General features: G+C 42.2%; 2 protein-coding genes and 2 pseudogenes across 3 annotated transcripts in view; 3 read left to right on the top strand and 1 right to left on the bottom strand.

Moving 5' to 3' along the window:
• Positions 1 to 22,175, top strand: part of LOC148366673 (UDP-glucuronosyltransferase 2C1 pseudogene) — a 457,271-nt pseudogene that overhangs the window by 5,878 nt on the left and 429,218 nt on the right. The gene's annotated exons all lie outside the window — the stretch shown is intronic.
• On the bottom strand, positions 4,026 to 4,149 carry LOC148366686 (U2 spliceosomal RNA; annotated as a pseudogene).
• LOC148366685 (UDP-glucuronosyltransferase 2B31-like) lies at positions 9,780 to 11,360 on the top strand. The gene has a single exon (XM_088333126.1). The coding sequence runs from the start codon at positions 9,780 to 9,782 to the stop codon at positions 11,358 to 11,360; it is 1,581 nt and encodes a 526-aa protein (XP_088189252.1).
• Positions 19,339 to 22,175, top strand: part of nptnb (neuroplastin b) — a 67,573-nt gene continuing 64,736 nt past the window's right edge. Inside the window, exon 1 of the mRNA XM_088333477.1 lies at positions 19,339 to 19,976. Coding sequence (XP_088189603.1) covers positions 19,901 to 19,976 — 76 coding nt within the window. The 5' untranslated portion in view covers positions 19,339 to 19,900. The remainder of the gene's footprint in view (positions 19,977 to 22,175) is intronic.

The following is a 22,175-nucleotide window of genomic DNA, read 5'->3' as shown; positions in this document are numbered from 1 at the left end:
ACTAGCCAAGCCTTTTTCGACCCTGACTCCATTCTGTCCCGTTTTTTTGTTCCTGTCTGTTCTCCGGCTGCGATCCGTTTTTGATTCTGACCATGTCTACACTCTCGTCCCGGCTTTCAACCTCTTTTTGTCCCCGATCACGTCTTCTCTCCTATTCTGGCTCACAACTCGCTTCCGACCAAGTTTTTGCTCTCCTGTCCCGGCCACTGACCTGTTTTTCCGTCCCCGACACCGCCATCGCTCGCCACAGAAGATCCACTTCCTCTTTCTAAACACAATCTGAGTATCAAAATGATTCAGCCCCATTGAGTTAATACTTTGTACCGCCACCTTTTGCTGCGATGACAGCTGCAAGTCGTTTGGGGTATGTCTCATCAGTTTTGCACATTGAAAAACGGATATTTCTGCCCATTCCTCCTTGCAAAACAGCTCGAGCTCATTGAGGTTGGAAGGAAAGCGTTTGTGAACAGCAGTTTTCAGTTCTTTCCACAGATTCTCAATTGGATTGAGGTCTGGACTTTGACTTGGCCATTCTAACACCTTGTTATGTTTTTGGTGAACCATTCCATTGCAGCTTTTGCTTTATGTTTTGGATCATTGTCTTGTTGGAAGACAAATCTCCGTCCCAGTCTCAGGTCTTTTGCGGACTCCATCAGGTTTTCTTCCAGAATGGTCCTGTATTTGGCTACATCCATCTTACCATCGATGTTAACCATCTTCCCTGTCCCCGCTGAAGAAAAGCAGGCCCAAACCATGATGCTGCCACCACCATGTTTGACTGTGGGGATGGTGTGTTGAGGGTGATGAGCTCTGCTGCTTTTGCGCCAAACATAACGTCTCGCATTGTTGCCAAAATGTTCGATTTTGGTCTCAACTGACCAGAGAACCTTCTTCCACATGTTTGGTGTGTCTCCCAGGTGGCTTGTGGCAAACTTTAAACAACACTTTTTATTGATATCTTTAGGAAACGGCTTCCTTCTTGCCACTCTTCCATAAAGGCCAGCTTTTTGCAGTATGCGACTGATTGTTGTCTTATGGACAGATTCTCCCACCTCAGCTGTAGACCTCTGCAGTTCATCCAGAGTGATCATGGGCCTCTTGGCTGCATCTCTGATCAGTTTTCTCATGTATGAGCTGAAAGTTTAGGGGGACGGCCCGATCTTGGTAGAATTGCAGTGGTCTGATACTTCTTCCATTTCAATATTATTTCTTGCACAGTGCTCCTCGGGATGTTAAAACTTGGGATTTTTTTTTTTTTTCCAAAACCAGCTTTAAACTTCTCCACAACTGTATCCCCGACCTGCCCGGTGTGTTCCTCGTTCTTCATGATTCTCTCTGCACTTTAAACAGACCTCTCAGACTATCACGGTGCATGTGCATTTATACAGAGACTTGATTACACACAGGTGGATTCCATTGATCATTGTTAGACATTTAGATCAACATTGAATCATTCAGAGATCCTCACTGAATTTCTGGACTGAAAGTAAAGGGGCTGAATAATTTTACACACCCACTTTTTCGTTTTTTTATTTGTTAAAAAAGTTGAAAATATCCAAAGTGTTTTCCACTTCATGATTGTGTCCTACTTATTGTTGATGATAAACAAGAAATTACAGTTTTATATCTTTATGCGTGTGTGGCACAGTTCTAAGGTCTTGGGAACCTCCTATGTGGGTTCAAATCCAGCTACCGGACTTCCTGTGCGGAGTTTGTATGTTCTCCCCGTGCTTGCGTGGATTTCCTCCGGGCACTCCGGTTTCCTCCCACATTCCAAAGACATGCATTTCAGGTGGATTGGCCGGTCCAAATTGTCCCTAGGTGTGAATGAGCGAGCGAGTTGTCTGTCCCTGTGTGCCCTGCGATTGGCTGGCAACCAGTTCAGGGTGTCCCCTGCCCACTGCCCGATGATTGCTAGGATGGGCTCTAGCACCCCCGTGACCCTACTGAGGATAAGCGGTGCAGCTAATGAGATGAGATGAGATGTTTGAAGTTTCGCAAGCCACTGTACATTTGTTCTAATCCTCGGTAGAAACAAGTTAAAACTGTTTTGGTTTTTCAAACATAATGTGAAACAGGGTCTTAAAAGCTGCGTATGTGAGTCGTTGCTCCAGTTTTTAAGTCAAGTCTTACGCACTTAAGTCAAGTCAAGTCATTTTTATTTGTGACGCCCTTAATCACAAAGAGTCTCAAAGGGCTGGACAGGTTATTGCACAGACTATTATTTCAGACTATTATTACACCATCCCCTGACCTGGAACCAACATGAGGGCAAGGAAAAACTCAAAAACCTCAACATGAGGAAAATGAAGAAACCTTGAGAAGGGACCGCACATGTGGTATCCCCCTTTCAGGATTACCAGACAGCAAAGGATGTTGCAACTAGACAATTCCCACGGCAATTGTAAGAGTTGTGATTGATCTGGAAGAGGATCCCGGCATGTATATATAACCCCGGTTGTTAGCATTATGAGTTAGCATAACGTTTTTAACTCAGAGAGATGTTTCTGTCATTTCATACTTGGTCTTGTAGGGGGAACTCCGCCCCCACCCCCACCCCACCCCCACACCCCCCGCGGTACTGGCAAGTTCATATAACTCATCAACATGAGACCATTAGCATAATTTGTAAATATGACGTCTTTAAAATATTGCCATTACTACATTTTTTTAGCATGAATACGTTAGCATTTAGCCGTTAGCATCACTTTCTAGCACGTATCCGTTAGCATAACTCATCCACATGAGCTATTAGCATAACTTGTAAATATGAAGTCGTTAAAATATAGCCATTACTAAAACTTTTTTGCATGAAGAAGTTAGCATTTAGCCGTTAGCATCACTTTCTAGCACGTATATGTTGGCATAACTCATCAACATGTACCCATTAGCATAATTTGTAAATATGAAGTCATTAAAATGTAGCCATTACTAAAACTTTTTAGCATGAATAAGTTAGCATTTAGCCGTTAGCATCACTTTCTAGCACGTATCCGTTAGCATAACTCATCCACATGAGCTATTAGCATAATTTGTAAATATGAAGTCGTTAAAATATAGCCATTACTAAAACTTTTTTGCATGAAGAAGTTAGCAATTAGCCGTTAGCATCACTTTCTAGCACGTATATAATAATAATAATTTCCTTTGTATTGTCATTCTTTGTAACAATGTACACAGAACGAAATGTCGATACACCTGACCTGTTGTAGCGAGCCGATGCAGCCGCAGCCAACAGAGGGCGCCGCCATTTTACCAATTAGGTATGACTCGGCCGAGGCGCGAACCAGCGACCTCCCAGTCTCAAAGCGGGCACACTACCATCTAGGCTACTGAGCTGGTATGTTAGCATAACTCATCAACATGTACCCATTAGCATAATTTGTAAATATGAAGTCGATAAAATATAGCCATTACTAAAACTTTTTAGCATGAATAAGTTAGCATTTAGCCGTTAGCATCACTTTCTAGCACGTAACTGTTAGCATAACTCATCCACATGAGCTATTAGCATAATTTGTAAATATGAAGTCGTTAAAATATAGCCATCACTAAACATTTTTTTGCATGAAGAAGTTAGCATTTAGCCGTTAGCATCACTTTCTAGCACGTATATGTTAGCATAACTCATCAACATGTACCCATTAGCATAATTTGTAAATATGAAGTCGTTAAAATATAGCCATTACTAAAACTTTTTTGCATGAAGAAGTTATCATTTAGCCGTTAGCATCACCATTTACCATGTATCCATTAGCATAACTCATTAACACACTTACAGCACTTGGCAATGTAGTCGTGCCTTGCTAATTACAAATAATACAGAGATAGTGTCCACAAAAAGTATAGGTTATTCATATGGGGGGTTGGGGTTTTTAAGGGTTATTGATCTATCTTCGTTATTCATTATCCATTATCCGTTATCGGTCAGTTCATAACACGCTACAAAGCCTAGGAGCCGGGACACTTACTCTCAGCCAAAAGGCCAAGCTAAGGTCCTAGCCCTAAAGCCTTGCTGCGATCATTGCGAAAGCACCGTTCCCGGAGGTACTGCAATACCGGGCTGATGCGTGGAGTGGACAGAGCAAGCTCTTATTCCATCTCCGGAATGCAAAAATCAAAGGCTAAGCTAAAGGCCAAGCTAAGGACCTAGCATCAAAGCCTTGCCACTCCAGCATAGATTGCTGCGATGAGTGGCTGATCAGAGTACAGGATCCAATCCACTAGACCACTTATGCTATAGAATAGAAGTGTGTTTTAAGCTTAGATTTAAACATTTACACTGAAGTTGCAGATCGAATCTCAGGGGGAAGAGCATTCCATAGCACCGGTGCCCGGATGGAGAACACTCTCGAACTTTACTGTATTTCCTAAGAGAATGGTTCGAACTGGAGTAGAGGGTTTTGATTACATTACGTGCACAATGCCAGCTTGTAAGAAGTGTTTTAAAACATCCCATATCCCATTGTTGACATTTTCCATTGTGTTCACATCGGCAGCCCCTTCAAAGTAGAAGCCTGTTGCCAAAGCTCTTGCATGTTTCTAGAACATGACAGGAACATGCTTCAGAGCAGCATGAAGGGAGTGCCGCCGAGAGCTTTCCAAGACGAAAAACAAACAGAGGCGTCTCTGGAGGGGAACAGAAAACAACTGGCCATGCTGTTGCACGGCGCTGTCTTCTGGCTCGATAGATTTCGGAATTTCCTGTGTTGTGTTTGTCCTCATTAAAGGTTACGACCAGGGTTGGGTAGGGTTACTTTAACTGGATTACTTTCAATTACTTTCGGATTACTCCAATACCAAATATGCTATTACAAGACAAAAGAAACTAAATATGAATACAATTATGACTCACAACACGTGGTAAGCTTTCTCTCCTGGCTTTGATCTCCGGCAAAACGAAGATAAAATGCGACAGAAACAAAATGAAAATAAATCCAAACAGCTTGCCAACATCATTTTTGCCGTTCCATGTGTTAGGTTACTCCCCAAACCTGCACAAAATGTAGTCATTTTATTCATATTTAGTTTCTTTTGTCTTTTATTAGCATTTGGGGTATTGGAGTAATCCAAAAGTAATTGAAAGTAATCCAGGTAAAGTAACCCTTCCCAACCCTGTGTATGACCTATATTCAGGGTTGGGTAGGGTTACTTTAACTTGATTACTTTCAATTACTTTTGGATTACTCCAATACCAAATATGCTAATAAAAGACAAAATAAACTAAATATGAATAAAATGATGACTCACGACACGTGGTAAGCTTTCTCTCCTGGCTTTGATCTCCGGCAAAACTAACAAAATGCGACAGAAACAAAATGAAAATAAATCCAAAACAGATCAATACCTGATGCAGGAAACACAAGCAAGATATTGGACAGGATGGGACAGACGACGGGATCGATACCGCATTCAGGATACACGAGCACGATACCGGACAGGACAGGACAGATGGGATCGATACCGGATGCAGGATACTCGAGCAAGATACCGGACAGGACTGGACGGACCAAAATGCTTGCCTTGCAAGTGCAGAGGTTCGTTGATGGACTGACAAGGAGTGAATGAAAGCACTTCCACTGTATACATGACTTGACTTGACTTAAAAGACGGGATCGATACCCGATACAGGATACAGGTTGACGGGGCTAGGATCAGGGATTGATACAGGGTACAGGATATGGGACAGACAGGATCGATAAAGAGCCAGATACCGGACAGGACGGGACGGACAGGATCGATACAGAATGTCGGGGCTTGGATCTAGGATCGATACAGGGTACAGGACACGGGATCGATAAAGAGAAGGATACCGGACAGGACAGAACAGATGGGATTGATATCAGATACAGAATACAGGATGACGGGGCGTGGATCAGGGATTGATACAGGATACCGGACAGACGGGATAAAGACCGGATACAGGATAGTCCGGGAACAGAACGGGAGCCAGAGTCAAAATGCTTGCCTTGCAAGTGCAGAGGTTAGTTGACGGACTGACAAGGAGCGAATGAGAGCACTGAGTTTAAATAGGAGGAGAGCCAATCAGGCAACGAGCAGCAGCTGGCGCCAAACGAGCGGGCACAAGTAAGGGCAATCGTGACAGTTTTATACAATTGGTATTGCATTGCAGGGTTTTATTTTTCAAACCTTCATCACGCCTTAACATGGCAGCTCTTGCAATGGTATAAAATATTTCACAAGCCACTTTACCCCTTTGAACTATCCTTATCAGCACTTAAGTGTTTAAGAACTTGTAATTACAATACCAAAGTCCTGCACGGTTAGTCTCAAGGACCAACACGTGCTCTCTTTAGTAGAAGGGAATCTCCAGACTACAACGGACATACTACTTTGGGTGTTAAATAAGGTAATATTGACTTTTTTTATATGTTGTATTTTGAATCACGCAAGGATAAGTCGGGTGTTTATTTGAATGTCATTGCTGCACCTACGACTCCGCAGGGTTGGGTAGGGTTACTTTAACTTGATTACTTTCAATTACTTTTGGATTACACCAATACCAAATATGCTAATAAAAGACAAAAGAAACTAAATATGAATAAAATGACTACATTTTGTGCAGGCTTGGGGAGTAACGGAATACATGGAACGGCAAAAATGATGTTGGCAAGCTGTTTGGATTTATTTTCATTTTGTTTCTGTCGCATTTTATCTTAGTTTTGCCGGAGATCAAAGCCAGGAGAGAAAGCTTACCACGTGTTGTGAGTCATCATTTTATTCATATTTAGTTTCTTTTGTCTTTTATTGGCATATTTGGTATTGGACAGGGATCAGAATGGAGATTTTCATTTTCAGCTGAAATAGCAAGGGTCCAGGAGTAAAGCAGGGCGGAGCACCCCCCCCCCCAAGCTCCTGGGTTTGAATAATAATAATAATAATAATTTCCTTTAAGCAATTTACTTGTCCAAAACCATGCTTATATTTATCATTTAAGTAACATTTTTAGAAGATTAAAATAATTTGCCCACATAACTGATTTTTTTGTAAATACTGCAAGATAAGTTCAAATGCAGTTCAGTCCCTGCAGCTTGAGCAACAATGCGGCCAATTTTTCTAACGGCCGCCAGGGTGCGCCAGAGCAATAAAGGAAAGAGTGAGACAGTCGGATTTTGAATTTGTTTGCTACGCAAGGGAAAAAGTGAAAAAGTCGGAATGCCTTTGGGGTTCAAAAACAGCGGAAATCCGCGGATCCGCGGAAAATTCTGATCCCTGATTGGAGTAATCCAAAAGTCATTGAAAGTAATCAAATTAAAGTAACCCTACCGAACCCTGCCTACGAGTCAGTAGTAATGTTCTGAGACGTTCCTAACTATCACGATGTGTTCAAGTGCACGTGGATTATCGAATGATTATGTCGCTGGATTTAAGAAATTCAAACATCTGAGGGTTGTTTTTTGGAGAATCTTGGGAATAGGTGAATACACTTTTGAGTAATCAGTGGGTATGACCACTTGATTTGAAATAATATTGAGTTTGTTTTTGCTCATTTTTACTTAAAATTATTGTAAATTGTCATGCTCATCTTGTTGGTGAGTACATTATCAGGTAGTTGGTATTAGTGATTATTACAATTGTAACAAAACCTGTCGTTATAATATTATTGTATGCTACATTTTTTGTACATGACACTTTTCCTACAAGATGACGTTTTAATGAAATATAGATCTTAAAAATGGTTTGGATATTTTTTTGTCATGATTACTGATTTGATTTACCTGTGCCCGCCCATTTGGCACCAACCGCAGCCGGTTCTGATTGGCTCCCTGTCACTATTTAAACCCAGTCCTGTCAATCCTCTGTTGTCAGTCCGTCTGCGAACCTCATTGAATACTAGGCAAGCCTTTTTCGACCCTGACTCACACTTGTCCCGTTTTTGCTCCCGTCTGTCTCCGGCTACGACCCGTTTTGATCCTGACCACGTCTGCTCTCCCGGCTTAAGACCTCTTTGGTCCCCGACTACGTCTGCTCTCGGGTTCTGGCTTACGACTCGTTTCCGATCCCGACCAGACCTTGCTCTCCCAGTCCCGGCTACCAACCCCTTTTTTCCGTCCCTGACACCGCCATCGCTCGCTACGGAAGATCCACTTCCGTGTTCGGATCACAAATTGAGTGCGAGAGCGACTTGCTTCTCGCGTCCAGCGAACACCGGATCGTGGGCGCAGCCCTTCCTCTTTCCTTCAATAAAACTTGTGAGAAACGTTACGCAATTAAGTCCTGTTTCCGTTCTGGTCCTGACAGTAGCATGCACATTTCATGATTTTTGAGGCAAAAAGCGGAAAGTAAGAAACTCTGTAAATATACTTAACATAGACAAATAAATTAATAATAAATCTCCATTGCTGATTGAAAGTGTGCAGGTTAAAGATCTTGAATTACATGAGTAGCATTTTCACCACATCCCATTGTTTATTAATGGCAGCCGTGACTGCTCATTGACGTAATGCAATTGGGTCCTGTTTCCATTCTGGTCCTGACATTTTTAATTTGTCAGCCATCGTGCCATCCCTTGTCATTGTAAAAATAATAGTTTAGTTACCTTATTACATAAAATTTATTGATCTGTTCAATTCATTGTAGTTTTTCCCCACTTGTTGATCGGATAATCTAATCAGCATGTGTTCGGTTTATTTTTTTTTCATTTGTGAACCTTGCAATTGTTACTAAGTCAATATTTGAGTGGATTTAGACGAGGGCTACAGTTTAGTGATGTTTTTCAAACGGAAAAAAATGTGACTTTACCCGATAAATATTTGTGAATATCAGTTTATGTACATCAGGGGTCTCCAAAGTGGTGCAAGCCAGCACCAGGGTGCCCTCTAAAGACAGCTAAGGGGCCCGCGGACTTGTTCTGAAAATAGCAAACTCGTGGAAACAGGACCCAATTGTGTTGCATTTCTCACAAGTTTTATTAAAGAAAAGAGGAAGGGCTGCGCCCACAATCCGGTGTTCGCTAGGCGCGGGAATCAAGTCGCTCTCGTACTCTGATTGTGTTCCGAACACGGAACTGGATCTTCCGTAGCGAGCGATGGCAGTGTCAAGGACAGAAAAACAGGTTGATAGTAGGAGAGCAAAAACGTGGTCGGGGTCAGAAATGGGTTGTAAGCCGTGACGGGAGACCAGATGTGGTCGGGATCAAAAACGGGTCGCAAGCCGGGACGGGAGAGCAGACGTGATCAGGATCAAAACGGGTCGTAACCGGAGACAGACGGGAGCAAAAACGGGACAGGTGGGAGTCAGGGTTGAAAAAAGCTTGCCTAGTATACACTGAGGTTCGCAGACAGTCTGACAACAGGGGATTGACAGGACTGAGTTCAAAAAGTGACAGGGAGCCAATCAAAACCCGGTGGAAGTTGGTGCCAAATGAGCAGGCAGAGCTGAGTCACATCAGTAATCGTGACAGTGCTGGGTCATTACGATTTTCTGGTAAAATTATTTTTTTAGTGGTTGACTGAGTCTATTAAACCATATTTTCAATATTTAACCTGGTATTAACATAGTAATCACATGTTTTTTTTTTCTTAGTTTAGAAATGCCATTCAAACTGGGTGCCCTTTGTTCTAATTAGTAACAAAAAGTATCTCTCAGTTTGAAAACGTTTGGAGACCCCTGATGTAGATCAATTAGATCAAAGTCAAGAAGTTTATCTTAGCTAAGCCAAATTAACTTACCTACATAGGTCCATGTCTTATTATCTTATTTAAAATCTCTAAAGAGTCCTGTAATACCTTAAGTCTTCTTCTAACCGTAGAGTGAAGATGTTGCGGTCCTGGGTCTGTCTCTTGTTTTCCACTCTATGTGTGACCTCAGCAAACGGCGGCAAGGTGCTGGTTTTCCCTCTGGACGGCAGCCACTGGGTGAACATGAAAGTCATCATCGAGGGACTGCACACCAGAGGCCATCGGGTGGACGTGGTCCGGACGGACGACAGCTGGTACATCAGCAACAAATCTCCGTTCTATAACTCCATAACGCTTGACGTGGAGTCGGGCTTCAGCAAAGATTTCCTTGTGAAGTTCGTGAAGCAGTTGCTGCAGATCCAGCGGGAGGGCAAGTCCTCGGTCTGGACTCACTTCAAACTACAGATGGAGCAAAGTGAGAAAGCTTCACAGATGCATGAAAAAACGGGCAAACTGGTGGAGTGGATTTTTGAGAATAAAACCTTGGTGGAGTCTCTACGGAGCACCAAATACGACCTTGTTCTGACGGACCCTGGTATTCCGGTCGGGGTTATCCTCGGCCACTACCTGAAACTCCCTCTGGTTTTCAACGTGAGATGGACGAGCCACGGCGAAGGCCACTTGACCATTGCGCCAAGCCCCCTGTCATACGTACCATTGACGGGAACGGAGTTTTCTGATAAGATGAGCTTTTTTGAAAGAGTTCTGAACATCTTGGTGATTTTCTTTAGCGAATACCAAATCTCAACGTATATAACACCGCATTATGAAGGCCTGATTAAAAAGTATCTGAGCCCAGATGAAAACTACCGCTCGTTGTTCCAAGCAGCAGACCTGTGGCTCATGAGAGTGGACTTTGTCTTTGAGTTTCCTCGTCCAACCATGCCCAACGTCATTTACATGGCAGGTTTCCAGTGTAAACCTGCCAAACCTTTACCAGACCACTTGGAGGATTTTGTCCAGAGTTCTGGGGAGCACGGCGTCATCATCATGTCCCTGGGGACTCTAATCGGTGTACTACCGAGCGATCTAGCTGACGGAATCGCAGCAGCTTTCGCCAATCTCCCCCAGAAGGTAATCTGGAGATATAAAGGTTCCAAACCATCTACCCTGGGCAACAACACTCTCTTGGTTGACTGGATGCCGCAGAACGATCTTCTCGGACATCCCAAGACTAAACTCTTTGTGGCTCATGGCGGGACAAATGGCGTCCAGGAAGCAATCTATCACGGAGTCCCAATCCTTGGACTACCGCTCATTTTTGATCAGCGGGACAATCTTCTCAGAATTGCAGTGAGAGGAGCAGGAAAAGTCATTGATATTTTCACAATGGATCAAAATACATTTTTTCAAGGCCTTCAGGAAGTCCTCTCCGAGCCGTCTTTTAGGATCAACATGCAGAAGTTGTCCAGTTTGCACCGGGATCAGCCCATTCCTCCGCTTGACAACGCCCTCTTCTGGATAGAGTTTGTAATGAGGCACAAGGGGGCAGCTCACCTGAGGACAGAATCTTACAAGATGCCCTGGTACGCCTATTACTCAGTGGATGTGTTTTTCTGCTTATTTGCTGTCCTGCTGCTCATTCTTTTTACGTTCGGCACTTTTATTCGCTGTATTTGCTCAAAATTTTGCCTTAAAAGGAAAAGGAAACATGATTAGTGATTAACCTGAAATGACCCTACAAAATATAGGGTTCGTACCTAACTCAAGGACCGTATTTTCCGCACTATAAGGCGCACCGGGTTATAGGGCGCACCCCCAAAGAATAGTCTTTTGTCCGATATTTTCCATACATAAGGCGCACCGGATTATAAGGCGCTACAATGGGAGCGTCGACAAAACAGTCGGATAGTTCAGTCCAACTTATTACCCCCTTAACATTCCGAAAGCTTGCAAAGAAGCAAATACGTGTCGTAGACACGTGCGGATGCGGTGTCCGTACCATGTCACCAAACAAACATTTCTTAGTTTCCATTTTATTTTTTGCTGGCAACTGTGTGGACAGCAAAGTAAGAATTTTATTGTGCAGGGAAACTGGGTTCTTTACTGTGCATATGACAATAAACACTTTGAATTGAATATAGTTTAAAAATAGACTCGTCACAGAAACATCAAGATCGTTCTAAAACAAGATACTGGGAAAATATAAAGCCGTGTAGCTCACCTAAGTTCTCTTGCAGTCATCACGTTCAATAATGATACGTAACCATGGTCTTCTTACAACCGTGAGTGTAGTAAATCCAGGAGAGTAAAATATTTACAAATACAGAATAGTAAAAAATGTTTTCTTTATGCCGTAGTGCAACCCAACGTGTGATTCACATTCATCTTTTTCGGCCAATTGCAGGCTTTGTTTCGCCCCTTTAGCCTATGCGAGCCTGTAAATGATAAAAAGGATCCGCCCCCTTTACCTCCGAATAACTTTAGCCAATAGTACCGTACTTTCCGCACTATAAGGCGCACCGAAAAGTCTTATTTTTTTTCAAAAGCTGACCATGCGCCTTATAACACAGTGCGCCTTATATATGGCTCAATATTAAATTCGCAAGGTCTCGCAACTTACTCAACAGCCGCCGACTCGATTTTACCCCGAACGTGGAGTAGTCCGCGGTGTATGCTGGGATTTATATACCGGCGTTTCATTGGCTAACCAATGTGTCAATCATCATTTGAATCGATCACTATTGGCTGAAGTTATTCGGAGCCTCGAAATGGCTAGATGGCCAAAACAAACCCTGCAATCGGCCGAGTTTAGCAATGGCGTAGCAAGCTTGCTAAAGTACGCCATAAAGAAACATGTTTCATTAGTCTGTATTTGTAAATATTCTACTCTCCTGGATTTACTTCACTCACGGTTGTAAGAAGACCATGATTGCGTATCATTATTGAACGTGAGAACTTAGGTGAGTTATGCGGCTTTATATTTTCCCGGTATCATGTTTTAGAACGATCTTGATGTTGCTGTGATGAGTTGAGTGAATTCAACTCAATTCCAAGTGTTTATTGTCATATGCACAGTAAAGTTCGAGCGAAAAAGAAAATAGAAACTAAGGAATGGTTGGCATTTCTTGAATCCCAAGACTTTAACCTTCCGAATGATATTTAAATCTAGTCGGCGGCTGCTTGCTTTAGTTGCAAGACTTTGCGACTTAATATTGATCCATATATAAGGCGCACTGTATTATAAGGCGCATGGTCAGCTTTTGAAAAAAATAAAGGCTTTTAGGTGCGCCTTATAGTGCGGAAAATACTGTACTTATTAAGGACTTTCAAAAATTTTCTAATTTCTCCAGTATCATTTAAAGAAAAAATCCAATCCATAGTCCTGTTGTTTGAGGTCCCTGAGTGCTAAATGGAGGAAAAAGAAAAAGAACATTTGATGAATCATAAACAAAATATTTAACCAGCGACTACAGTCACTAAATGAGACATAGAAAATAAAACTGAGTTAGTGTTTGTTTTCGTCTCTGTTTGGCCTATGTTCTATCAAATTTTCTTGTCCTTCCTAATAACAACACTCGATGACGACAGACTGTAGAGAAAGGAAAGTCAATTCTTCTTAAGTTTAACTTGTGTGTTTACTAAGGCGTGTCAGCGTCATTTTTAAGCACACTTGTTTTACTTTTCATCATTTAACGAGTGGTCTATCGCAGTGTTTTTCAACGTTTTTTGAGCCAGGGCATGTTTTTTACATTCCACATTTTGCAGCACACCACTAACCAAAATGTTATAAAATGACACTGAACAGTATGTTTAATTACAATATAATTAATAATGCCCCCAGTTTTTACAGCACAGACACTTGACAATGACATGATATTTGCAGAATTTGATTCATAAATGTTTTATAAAATGTTTAATTGTGACATCGGCACACCTGACGATCTCTCACGACACAATAGTGTGCCACGGCACAGTGGTTGGAAATCACTGGTCTAGTGACTCAGACTGCCGAGAAACATCCCGACAATTTCAAGCATATACAAGAAATTCACACAAAGCCTTAAGCACTTTTAAAACCTTGAATATCCACCGTTAAAATTCGAGCCTTTTCAAGGATTTCAAGCACCCGTACGAACGCTGAAGATATATCGACCTAGAACTATAATATCTGATGTAACAGTGGCAAAATTCACAAAACTAGTCATAGTAGTACCCTGTATGTACTTTGCTTTACATTGGATTAGGTTATTCCGTAATTATTGGTAAAATGTTGAAAGTGTCATTTACATTTTCTAATCTAGTTGAATCTCATCCTATGTGATATTTACACACGTGTCACTTTCCACTGATTTGAGGCCAGGGGGAGTCAAATGAAAGGCCCAATGGACAAATTTTGACCCGCTAGGGGACAAACCTGGGACACGAGGACAAAAGATGCTTTCTACAAAACAAATACTTGTTGCTAGTTTTGGCCCTGGAAGGTGCATTGAACGATGTATTTGTGATTATTTTACGATGAAATTTGTCATCATTGCCCATTGCCCTCACCTGTGCCCGCTCGTTTGGCGCCAGCTGCTGCTGGTTGCCTGATTGGTTCCCCTCCTGTTTAAACTCAGTGCTCTCATTCACTCCTTGTCAGTCCGTCAACAAACCTCTGCACTTGTAAGGCAAGCATTTTGACTCTGGCTCACGTTCTTTTCCTGAACTATCCTGTATCCCTGTATCGATCCCGTCTGTCCGGTATCCTGTATCAATCCCTGATCCACGCCCCGTCATCCTGTATTCTGTATCTGGTATCGATCCCATCTGTCCTGTCCGGTATCCTGCTCGTTATCGATCCCATCTGTCCCATATCCTGTATTTTGTATCGATCCCTGATCCAAGCCCCCCGTCATCCTGTATCGGGTATCGATCCCGTCTGTCCCGTCCTGTATCCTGCTCTTTATCGATCCTGTCTGTCCCCTATCCTGTACCCTGTATCAATCCCTGATCCCAGCCCCGTCAACCTGTATCCTGTATCTGGTATCGATACTGTCTTTCAAGTCAAGTAAAGTCATGTGTATTTGTATAGCCTTTAACCACAAACAGTCTCAAAGGGCTGTACAGATCAAAGACTATTGCAAACTATTATTACAGACTATTAAGACACCATCCCCTGATATTGTCAACATAAAATGTAGGTTATTAATATGCTGCAGAGTAGAAGTGTGTTTTCAGCTTAGATTTAAACTTTTCCACTGAGGTTGCAGATCGAATCCTGTATCCTGTAGCAGGTATTGATCCCGTCTGTCCCGTATCCTGTATCCATCCCTGATCCAAGCACCGTCATCCTGTACCCCCTGCCCGGTAAAAATGTCCCATCCTGCCCGGCATCCTGCTCTTTATCTATCCCATCTGTCCCGTATCCTGTACCGATCCCTGATCCAAGCCCCGTCATCCTGTATCCCGTCTGTCACGTCTTGTCCGGTATCCTGCTCGTCTGCCCCTGACTTCTCTGCCTCGCTTCTTCTGCCCAGCGATCGCCGAACCGCTGGCGTTAGTGTTCCTGCGTATGACTGCCTGTAAATAAAGCTCGGTGTGAAAACGTTACGCGTTTGGGTCTACCGTCTGTTTTGACAAAATTATAATGAAGAAGTAAATGTCATTTATTTCTAACGAGGTTGCAGATTTTTTGGTTCGGACCCCTTCTTCTCAATAAGGGGTGAAAATGACCTCTGAAATAAAATGAATTTGACACATCAGGTCAAGACTGGGACAGCACGGCAGGGCAGTGGTTAGCGCGTGTGCGGCACAGTTCTGACTTCGTGGGTTCGAACCCCCTGTGTGAAGTTTGCATGTTCTCCCCGTGCTTGCGTGGGTTTCCTCCGGGTACTCCGGTTTCCTCCCACATTCCAAAGACATGCATGTCAGGTTCATTGGCCGGGCCAAATTGTCCCTAGGTGTAAATGAGCGAGTGAGTTGTCTGTCCCTGTGTGCCCTGCGACTGGCTGGCAACCAGTTCAGGGTGTCCCCTGCCCACAGCTGGGATGGGCTCTTGCACCCCCGCGACCCTACTGAGGATAAGCGGTGCAGATAATGGATGGATGGAGGTCAAGACTGTTTACATCGCTGGTTACTACTACTTCACTTGTTACTATACTGAACACATTTACAATCACACTATTGTTTATTTACTTCATTATCAGGTTCAGTTCAATGCATGGATATGAACTCAGAGTAACTTAACTTTGTAGGTTTTCGGGTAAACAAATGTCGTGATTGTTGCATCTTATTGACTGTATTTGTATTTTTCATCTTCAGACAATGAAAAAGTAAACGCCAAGGATACAAATTAAATGTTTTCTGAGCTTTCTGTTGAAGAAGTACTTTTTCTTGCTACTTGGATGCACAAATGCAGTATCTTGATATACATTTCAATAAACTCAGTTGTTGTGGTGTTTCAATCAATGGGTGCGTTATTGTCCCGACTCAGTACCATCCAGGGTTGGGTAGGGTTACTTTAACTGGATTACTTTCAATGACTTTTGGATTACTCCAATACCAAATATGCTAATAAAAGACAAAAGAAACTAAATACGAATAAAATGACTCAATTTAGTGCAGGCTCGGGGAGTAACGGAATACATGGAACGGCAAAAATGATGTCGGCAAGCTGTTTGGATTTATTTTCATTTGGTTTCTGTCGCATTTTATGTTAGTTTTGCCGGAGATCAAAGCCAGGAGAGAAAGCTTACCACGTGTTGTGAGTCATCATTTTATTCATATTTAGTTTCTTTTGTCTTTTATTAGCATATTTGGTATTGGAGTAATCCAAAAGTAATTGAAAGTAATCCATTTAAAGTAACCCTACCCAACCCTGGTCCCATCGTCAAATCAATGAAAAAGACAGAAAAGTGAGATTATGAGACTGCTATTTATTTGATCAAGTTACAGTTTACCGCCCTCTTTTGGGATTTTAAGGTAATTGCAACTGGCTCCCCACTTTTTTTTTAACTGAATAAATCTGCTACACATCGTGTCACCATCCTATTATACTGAGAACTACCGTATTTTTCGCACTATAGGGTGCACCGGATTATAGGGCGCACCCCCAAAAAATAGTTTTTGGTCCTATATCTTCCATAGATAAGGCGCACCGGATACAAGGCGCTACAATGGGAACGAGGACAAAACAGTCAAATAGTTCAGTCCAACTTATTACCCCCTTAACATTCCGAAAGCTTGCAAAGAAGCAAATACGTGTCGCAGACACGTGCGGATGCGGTGTCCGTACGATGTCACTCAAATGCATCGTTCCAAATATCATTCGGAAGGTTAAAGTCTTGGGATTCAAGAAATGCCAACCATTCCTTAGTTTCTATTTTCTTTTTCGCTCGCAACTTTACTGTGCATATGACAATAAACATTTGGAATTGAGTTTAATTTAATTTAACAAAAGACCCATCACAGAAACATCGATATCACTCTGAAACAAGATACTGGGAAAATATATAGCCCGAGTAGCTCACCGAAGTCGTTGTGTTCAATAATAATGTGCAACCATGGTCCTCTTACATCCGTGAGTGTAGTAAATCCAGGAGAGTATAATATTTACAAATACAAAATAGTAAAAAATGTTTTCCCTATGCCGTAGACAACCAACCAAACTTGCTATTCACATTCATCTTTTTCGGCCAATTGCAGGCTTTGTTTTGTCCCTTTAGGCTATGCAAGCCCGTAAATGATAAAAAAGGATCCGCCCCCTTTACCTCTGAATAACTTTAGCCAATAGTGATCGATTCAAATGATGATTGACACATTGGTTAGCCAATGAAACGCCGGTATATAAATCCATCATAAACCGCAGACTACTTCACGTTCGGGGGAAAATCTAGTCGCCGGCTGTTGCATTAGTAGACTTTGTGACACACCATTGAGCCATATATAAGGCGCACTGTATTATAAGGCGCATGGTCAGCTTTTGAAAAAAATTAAGACTTTTGATCATTTGCATACATACTAGAACTTATTCCATGTTCTACTCCAGGGTGGGCAACTAATTTGAGTTGGGGGCCGCATTTGACATGTTATACTTCCTTTGGAATACAGTAATCCACCGGTTATCGCGGTTAATGGGACCCAAAACCACCCGCGAAAAGTGAAAATCCGCGAAGTAGCGACGCCCCTTCAAAAATGCTCCAAAAAAAAACGTTTTTACATTTTTTTTTTTAATTATTATTTTTTGGACCTGCGAAGCTCTGTACCCGCGAACGTGGAACCACAAAGTAGCGACGCCCCTTCAAAAAAGCTTAAGAAAAAAAATATATATATATTTTTGTAATTTTTATTCATTTTTTTAAATTATTTTATTTTATTATTGTTATTTTTTAGACCCGCGAAGCTCTGAACCCGCGATCGTGGAACCGCGAAGTAGCGAGGTCCCACTGTACATTAGTTTCGTCAAATTGGTTAGAGCAAAATAGTATGGATCCCTCTTTTAAATACTTCATTTGTTATTTAGTTTTGAAGTATTACTGTAGTTTTTGTTTTGTTTTTTGGGAGTATTTCTGAAGTCGTAATTTCATTGAAGTTCTGTTTTTTTGGTATTATTTCTGAAGTTGCATTTTTATTGAAGTTCTGTGTTTTTTTGTAAGGCTTGCCTAGTGTTAACTGAGATCTGCAGACGGACTGACAAAAGGGGACAGACTGGACTGAGTACAAATACTGATAGGGATCGTAATCACATCAGTTATCATGACAAATACACTACTACGTGGTTAAATGAGAGCACTTTTTTGTTGAAATACAAAGAAAGACATGAATTGTTTTTTTCTACTTTTTACATGTGTCCTTTTTTCTTAAACAAAATGTTGTCATTGTATTCATATTGAGTTCATTTAGTCTTTTATTCGATATTGATATTGGAGTAATCCAAAATTAATCAAGTTACATTACTTAAATGTCATGGTATTCAGATACATTTTTCAACAGGTGTACTATAACAGTATCGGATTAACATTCTAAAATAAACCTCACAACCCTGCCCATCCATCGGTCTTTCTTCCAGACATAGTTTTCAGTGACCAGTTTTCTCGCAGGAATTTAGAATAGAATAGACCTTTATTGTCATTGTTACAAAATGGGTTAACATATTGTGACAACGAAATTGGGCATGACACTCCAGTTTCAAACGTTCACAGTGAGGTAAAGAAACCAAGAAGATAAGGAACAGAGAAGATAAGGTTATAAAACAAGGTTATAGTTATAATTTACACAATATTTACACAAGAAATGACGGCATGTAGGATGTTACATACAGTTGGTATCGTAAGGGTTTGTGCAATATGCATTTGGTGCAAAAATAGTCAACATAGTGCAAAAAAAAAAAAAAAATAGTCAACGTACAACATTTCAGTGCACATTACTGTCCGCATGAGGTCGCCCTTGCAACGGAGCATCCTTAATAATGAGGGCAGACGAAATGGGATTAAAAGGAGCCATGTTGAACTTTCCAAGGGGATATGGTCGTGTATATACAGTATATATATATATATATATATATATATATATATATATACATATATATAATTTCCCCTTGCCTTTTCGCCCACTAATTGTTAGGGCAGTGGACTGGGAAGCCTCTCGTCTAAGGTGAAGGCCATCGCCATGTCTGTGGAGCGAATTGCAGCATTAATATTGCACGAGCGAGAGTGGGGCCTTAAGTAGAGGAAGTCACGTGGTCGCCAGCGCGCACTTCCTCCAAAATACATCATGATGAAATGATGATGGAGGAATAGAGGGAAGAGGTCGCAGCTCCCGCAAGAAACAAAACAAGAAACCGGTCGAGGGTCGGATATTTTCATCGTCGCTATGCGTGCGTAATTACGCGTCCTTTGAGAGCCCGATGCGCATCAGCTCGCGCATCTTTGAATCTTCCCAACTCCACCGTGGACAATCTCTGTGACACCCTCCTCCCCTCCGGATCCATCCTCCTCTGCAATCCGACGAGGCTTTCTTCGCCGCCGATGGCCGCACGTCGGCATCCCTGAGAGCCGCCGGCTTCTACATCACCCATCGCGCCCTGGTTTTTTTCTTCCATTTCTGCCAAATCGAGGAATCTGCTGCCATGCTGCGCGTGTCCCTTCACCTCCACCGCTATCACCGCTGCCATCATCATTATTATTATCATCATTAGCCGAGCTTGTGCACGACACAAGATCATTTCTTCCCCGTCCCTCACCCTCCCTTTGTATTTTTTTGAACGAGACCACGACGGGATGTGTCCTGGTGCAGTGATGCTGCTCTTGGTCCTTCTGTGCAACTTGATGCCGCCCCTCGCCAAGGCTCAAAACGGTAAGAATGATAAGGATAAAAATGAGATGGAGGGGGGTAGAATAAAAAACAGATGTGACCCGTGGTGTGAGTAGTGCTAGCACACTAGAATAATAAAGGGGTTAAGTGACTTTAAGAGGATTTGGACTCCACTCCAATGCACTTACACCCTATGATGCAGGTTAAGCTAGGTTTCCTTGAGAAATGACTTCAATGACTTTAGCGCAGGGGTCGGGAACATTTTTGACTCCAAAAGCGATGAAAGCAACATATTTGGATTATCTCAGAGCCTGTAGACACAATTTGTCCCTCTCTTGTAGTTACGTAAGATGGTTGAGGCTCATTTTGACAGCCATTTTTGGGGTAAATTATGATTTCGAAGCAAGGTGCAAGCAGAGTTCTTCTGTAAAAATGTCACAAAATAATGTAAACCAGAAGGGTACGGATGTATTTAAGGTAGGGTGTTATGTATGCATAGCTCTGCACACCCTTACTGTTCACCCAATCGTGTTTTCTCTGGGTTCTTGGCTGGCTTTTTCAGGTGTTTACAGTTTGTTCAGTGATCAGAATAAAAATAAGATGGAGGGGGGTAGAATAAAAACAGATGTAACCCGTGGTGTGAGTAGTGCTAGCACACTAGAATAATAAAGGGGTTAAGTAACTTTAAGAGGATTTGGACTCCACTCCAATGCACTTACACCCTATGATGCAGGTTAAGCTAGGTTTCCTTGAGAAATGACTTCAATGACTTTAGCGCAGGGGTCGGGAACATTTTTGACTCCAAAAGCGATGAAAGCAACATATTTGGATTATCTCAGAGCCTGTAGACACAATTTGTCCCTCTCTTGTAGTTACGTAAGATGGTTGAGGCTCATTTTGACAGCCATTTTTGGGGTAAATTATGATTTCGAAGCAAGGTGCAAGCAGAGTTCTTCTGTAAAAATGTCACAAAATAATGTAAACCAGAAGGGTACGGATGTATTTAAGGTAGGGTGTTATGTATGCATAGCTCTGCACACCCTTACTGTTCACCCAATCGTGTTTTCTCTGGGTTCTTGGCTGGCTTTTTCAGGTGTTTACAGTTTGTTCAGTGATCAGAATAAAAATAAGATGGAGGGGGGTAGAATAAAAACAGATGTAACCCGTGGTGTGAGTAGTGCTAGCACACTAGAATAATAAAGGGGTTAAGTAACTTTAAGAGGATTTGGACTCCACTCCAATGCACTTACACCTTATGATGCAGGTTAAGCTAGGTTTCCTTGAGAAATGACTTCAATGACTTTAGCGCAGGGGTCGGGAATATTTTTGACTCAGAAAGCGATGAAAGCAACATATTTGGATTATCTCAGAGCCTGTAGACACAATTTGTCCCTCTCTTGTAGTTACCTAAGATGGTTGAGGCTCATTTTGACAGCCATTTTTGGGGTAAATTATGATTTTGAAGCAAGGTGCAAGCAGAGTTCTTCTGTAAAAATGTCACAAAACACTGTAAACCAGAAGGGTATGGATGTATTTAAGGTAGGGTGTTATGTATGCATAGCTCTGCACACCCTTACTGTTCACCCAATCGTGTTTCTCTGGGTTCTTGGCTGGCTTTTTCGGGTGTTTACAGTTTGTTCAGTGTGTGGGTTTTCATCATAAAATGTCTCAACAGTGAACATAGGTAATTTAATGAGTTTCTATATAAAGGATTCCAAACAAGGGCAGCACGGCGGAGCAGTGGTTAGCGCGTGTGCCGCACAGTTCTGAGGTCATGAGATCGAACCTTCCTGTGTGGAGTTTGCATGTTCTCCCCGTGCTTGCGTGAGTTTCCTCCGGGCACTTTGGTTTCTTCCCACATTCCAAAAACATGCATGTTAGGTTAATTGACCGGTTCAAATTGTCCCTAGGTGTGAATGAGCAAGTGAGTTGTCTGTCCCCTGCCCACTGCCCTAAGATAGCTGGGATGGGCTCCAGCTTCCCCGCGACCCTACTGAGGATAAGCGGTGCAGATAATGGATGGATGGATTCAAAACAAATGGCTTACTGTATCGCTTCAACTTGGCATACGCCATATTTGGAAAGTCAATGACATTACTGTGGCCCTACATTATGTCAGTGCCAGATGTACTCATGGAAAGTGCCAGGAACCAGAATTGGATCAGGACCCAAACGCATGACGTTCTCACACAAGCCTTTTATTTTACGGGAAGTGGGGAGCCATGCACGTTAGGCAGTCGG

This window comes from Urocampus carinirostris, chromosome 4, assembly GCF_059441175.1.
Source record: "Urocampus carinirostris isolate Australia breed hairy pipefish chromosome 4, RoL_Ucar_1.0, whole genome shotgun sequence".
NCBI classification, from domain to species: Eukaryota; Metazoa; Chordata; class Actinopteri; order Syngnathiformes; family Syngnathidae; genus Urocampus; species Urocampus carinirostris.
The sequence above is the reverse complement of the archived record's forward strand: the minus strand, read 5'-3'. Positions and strand labels throughout refer to the sequence as shown.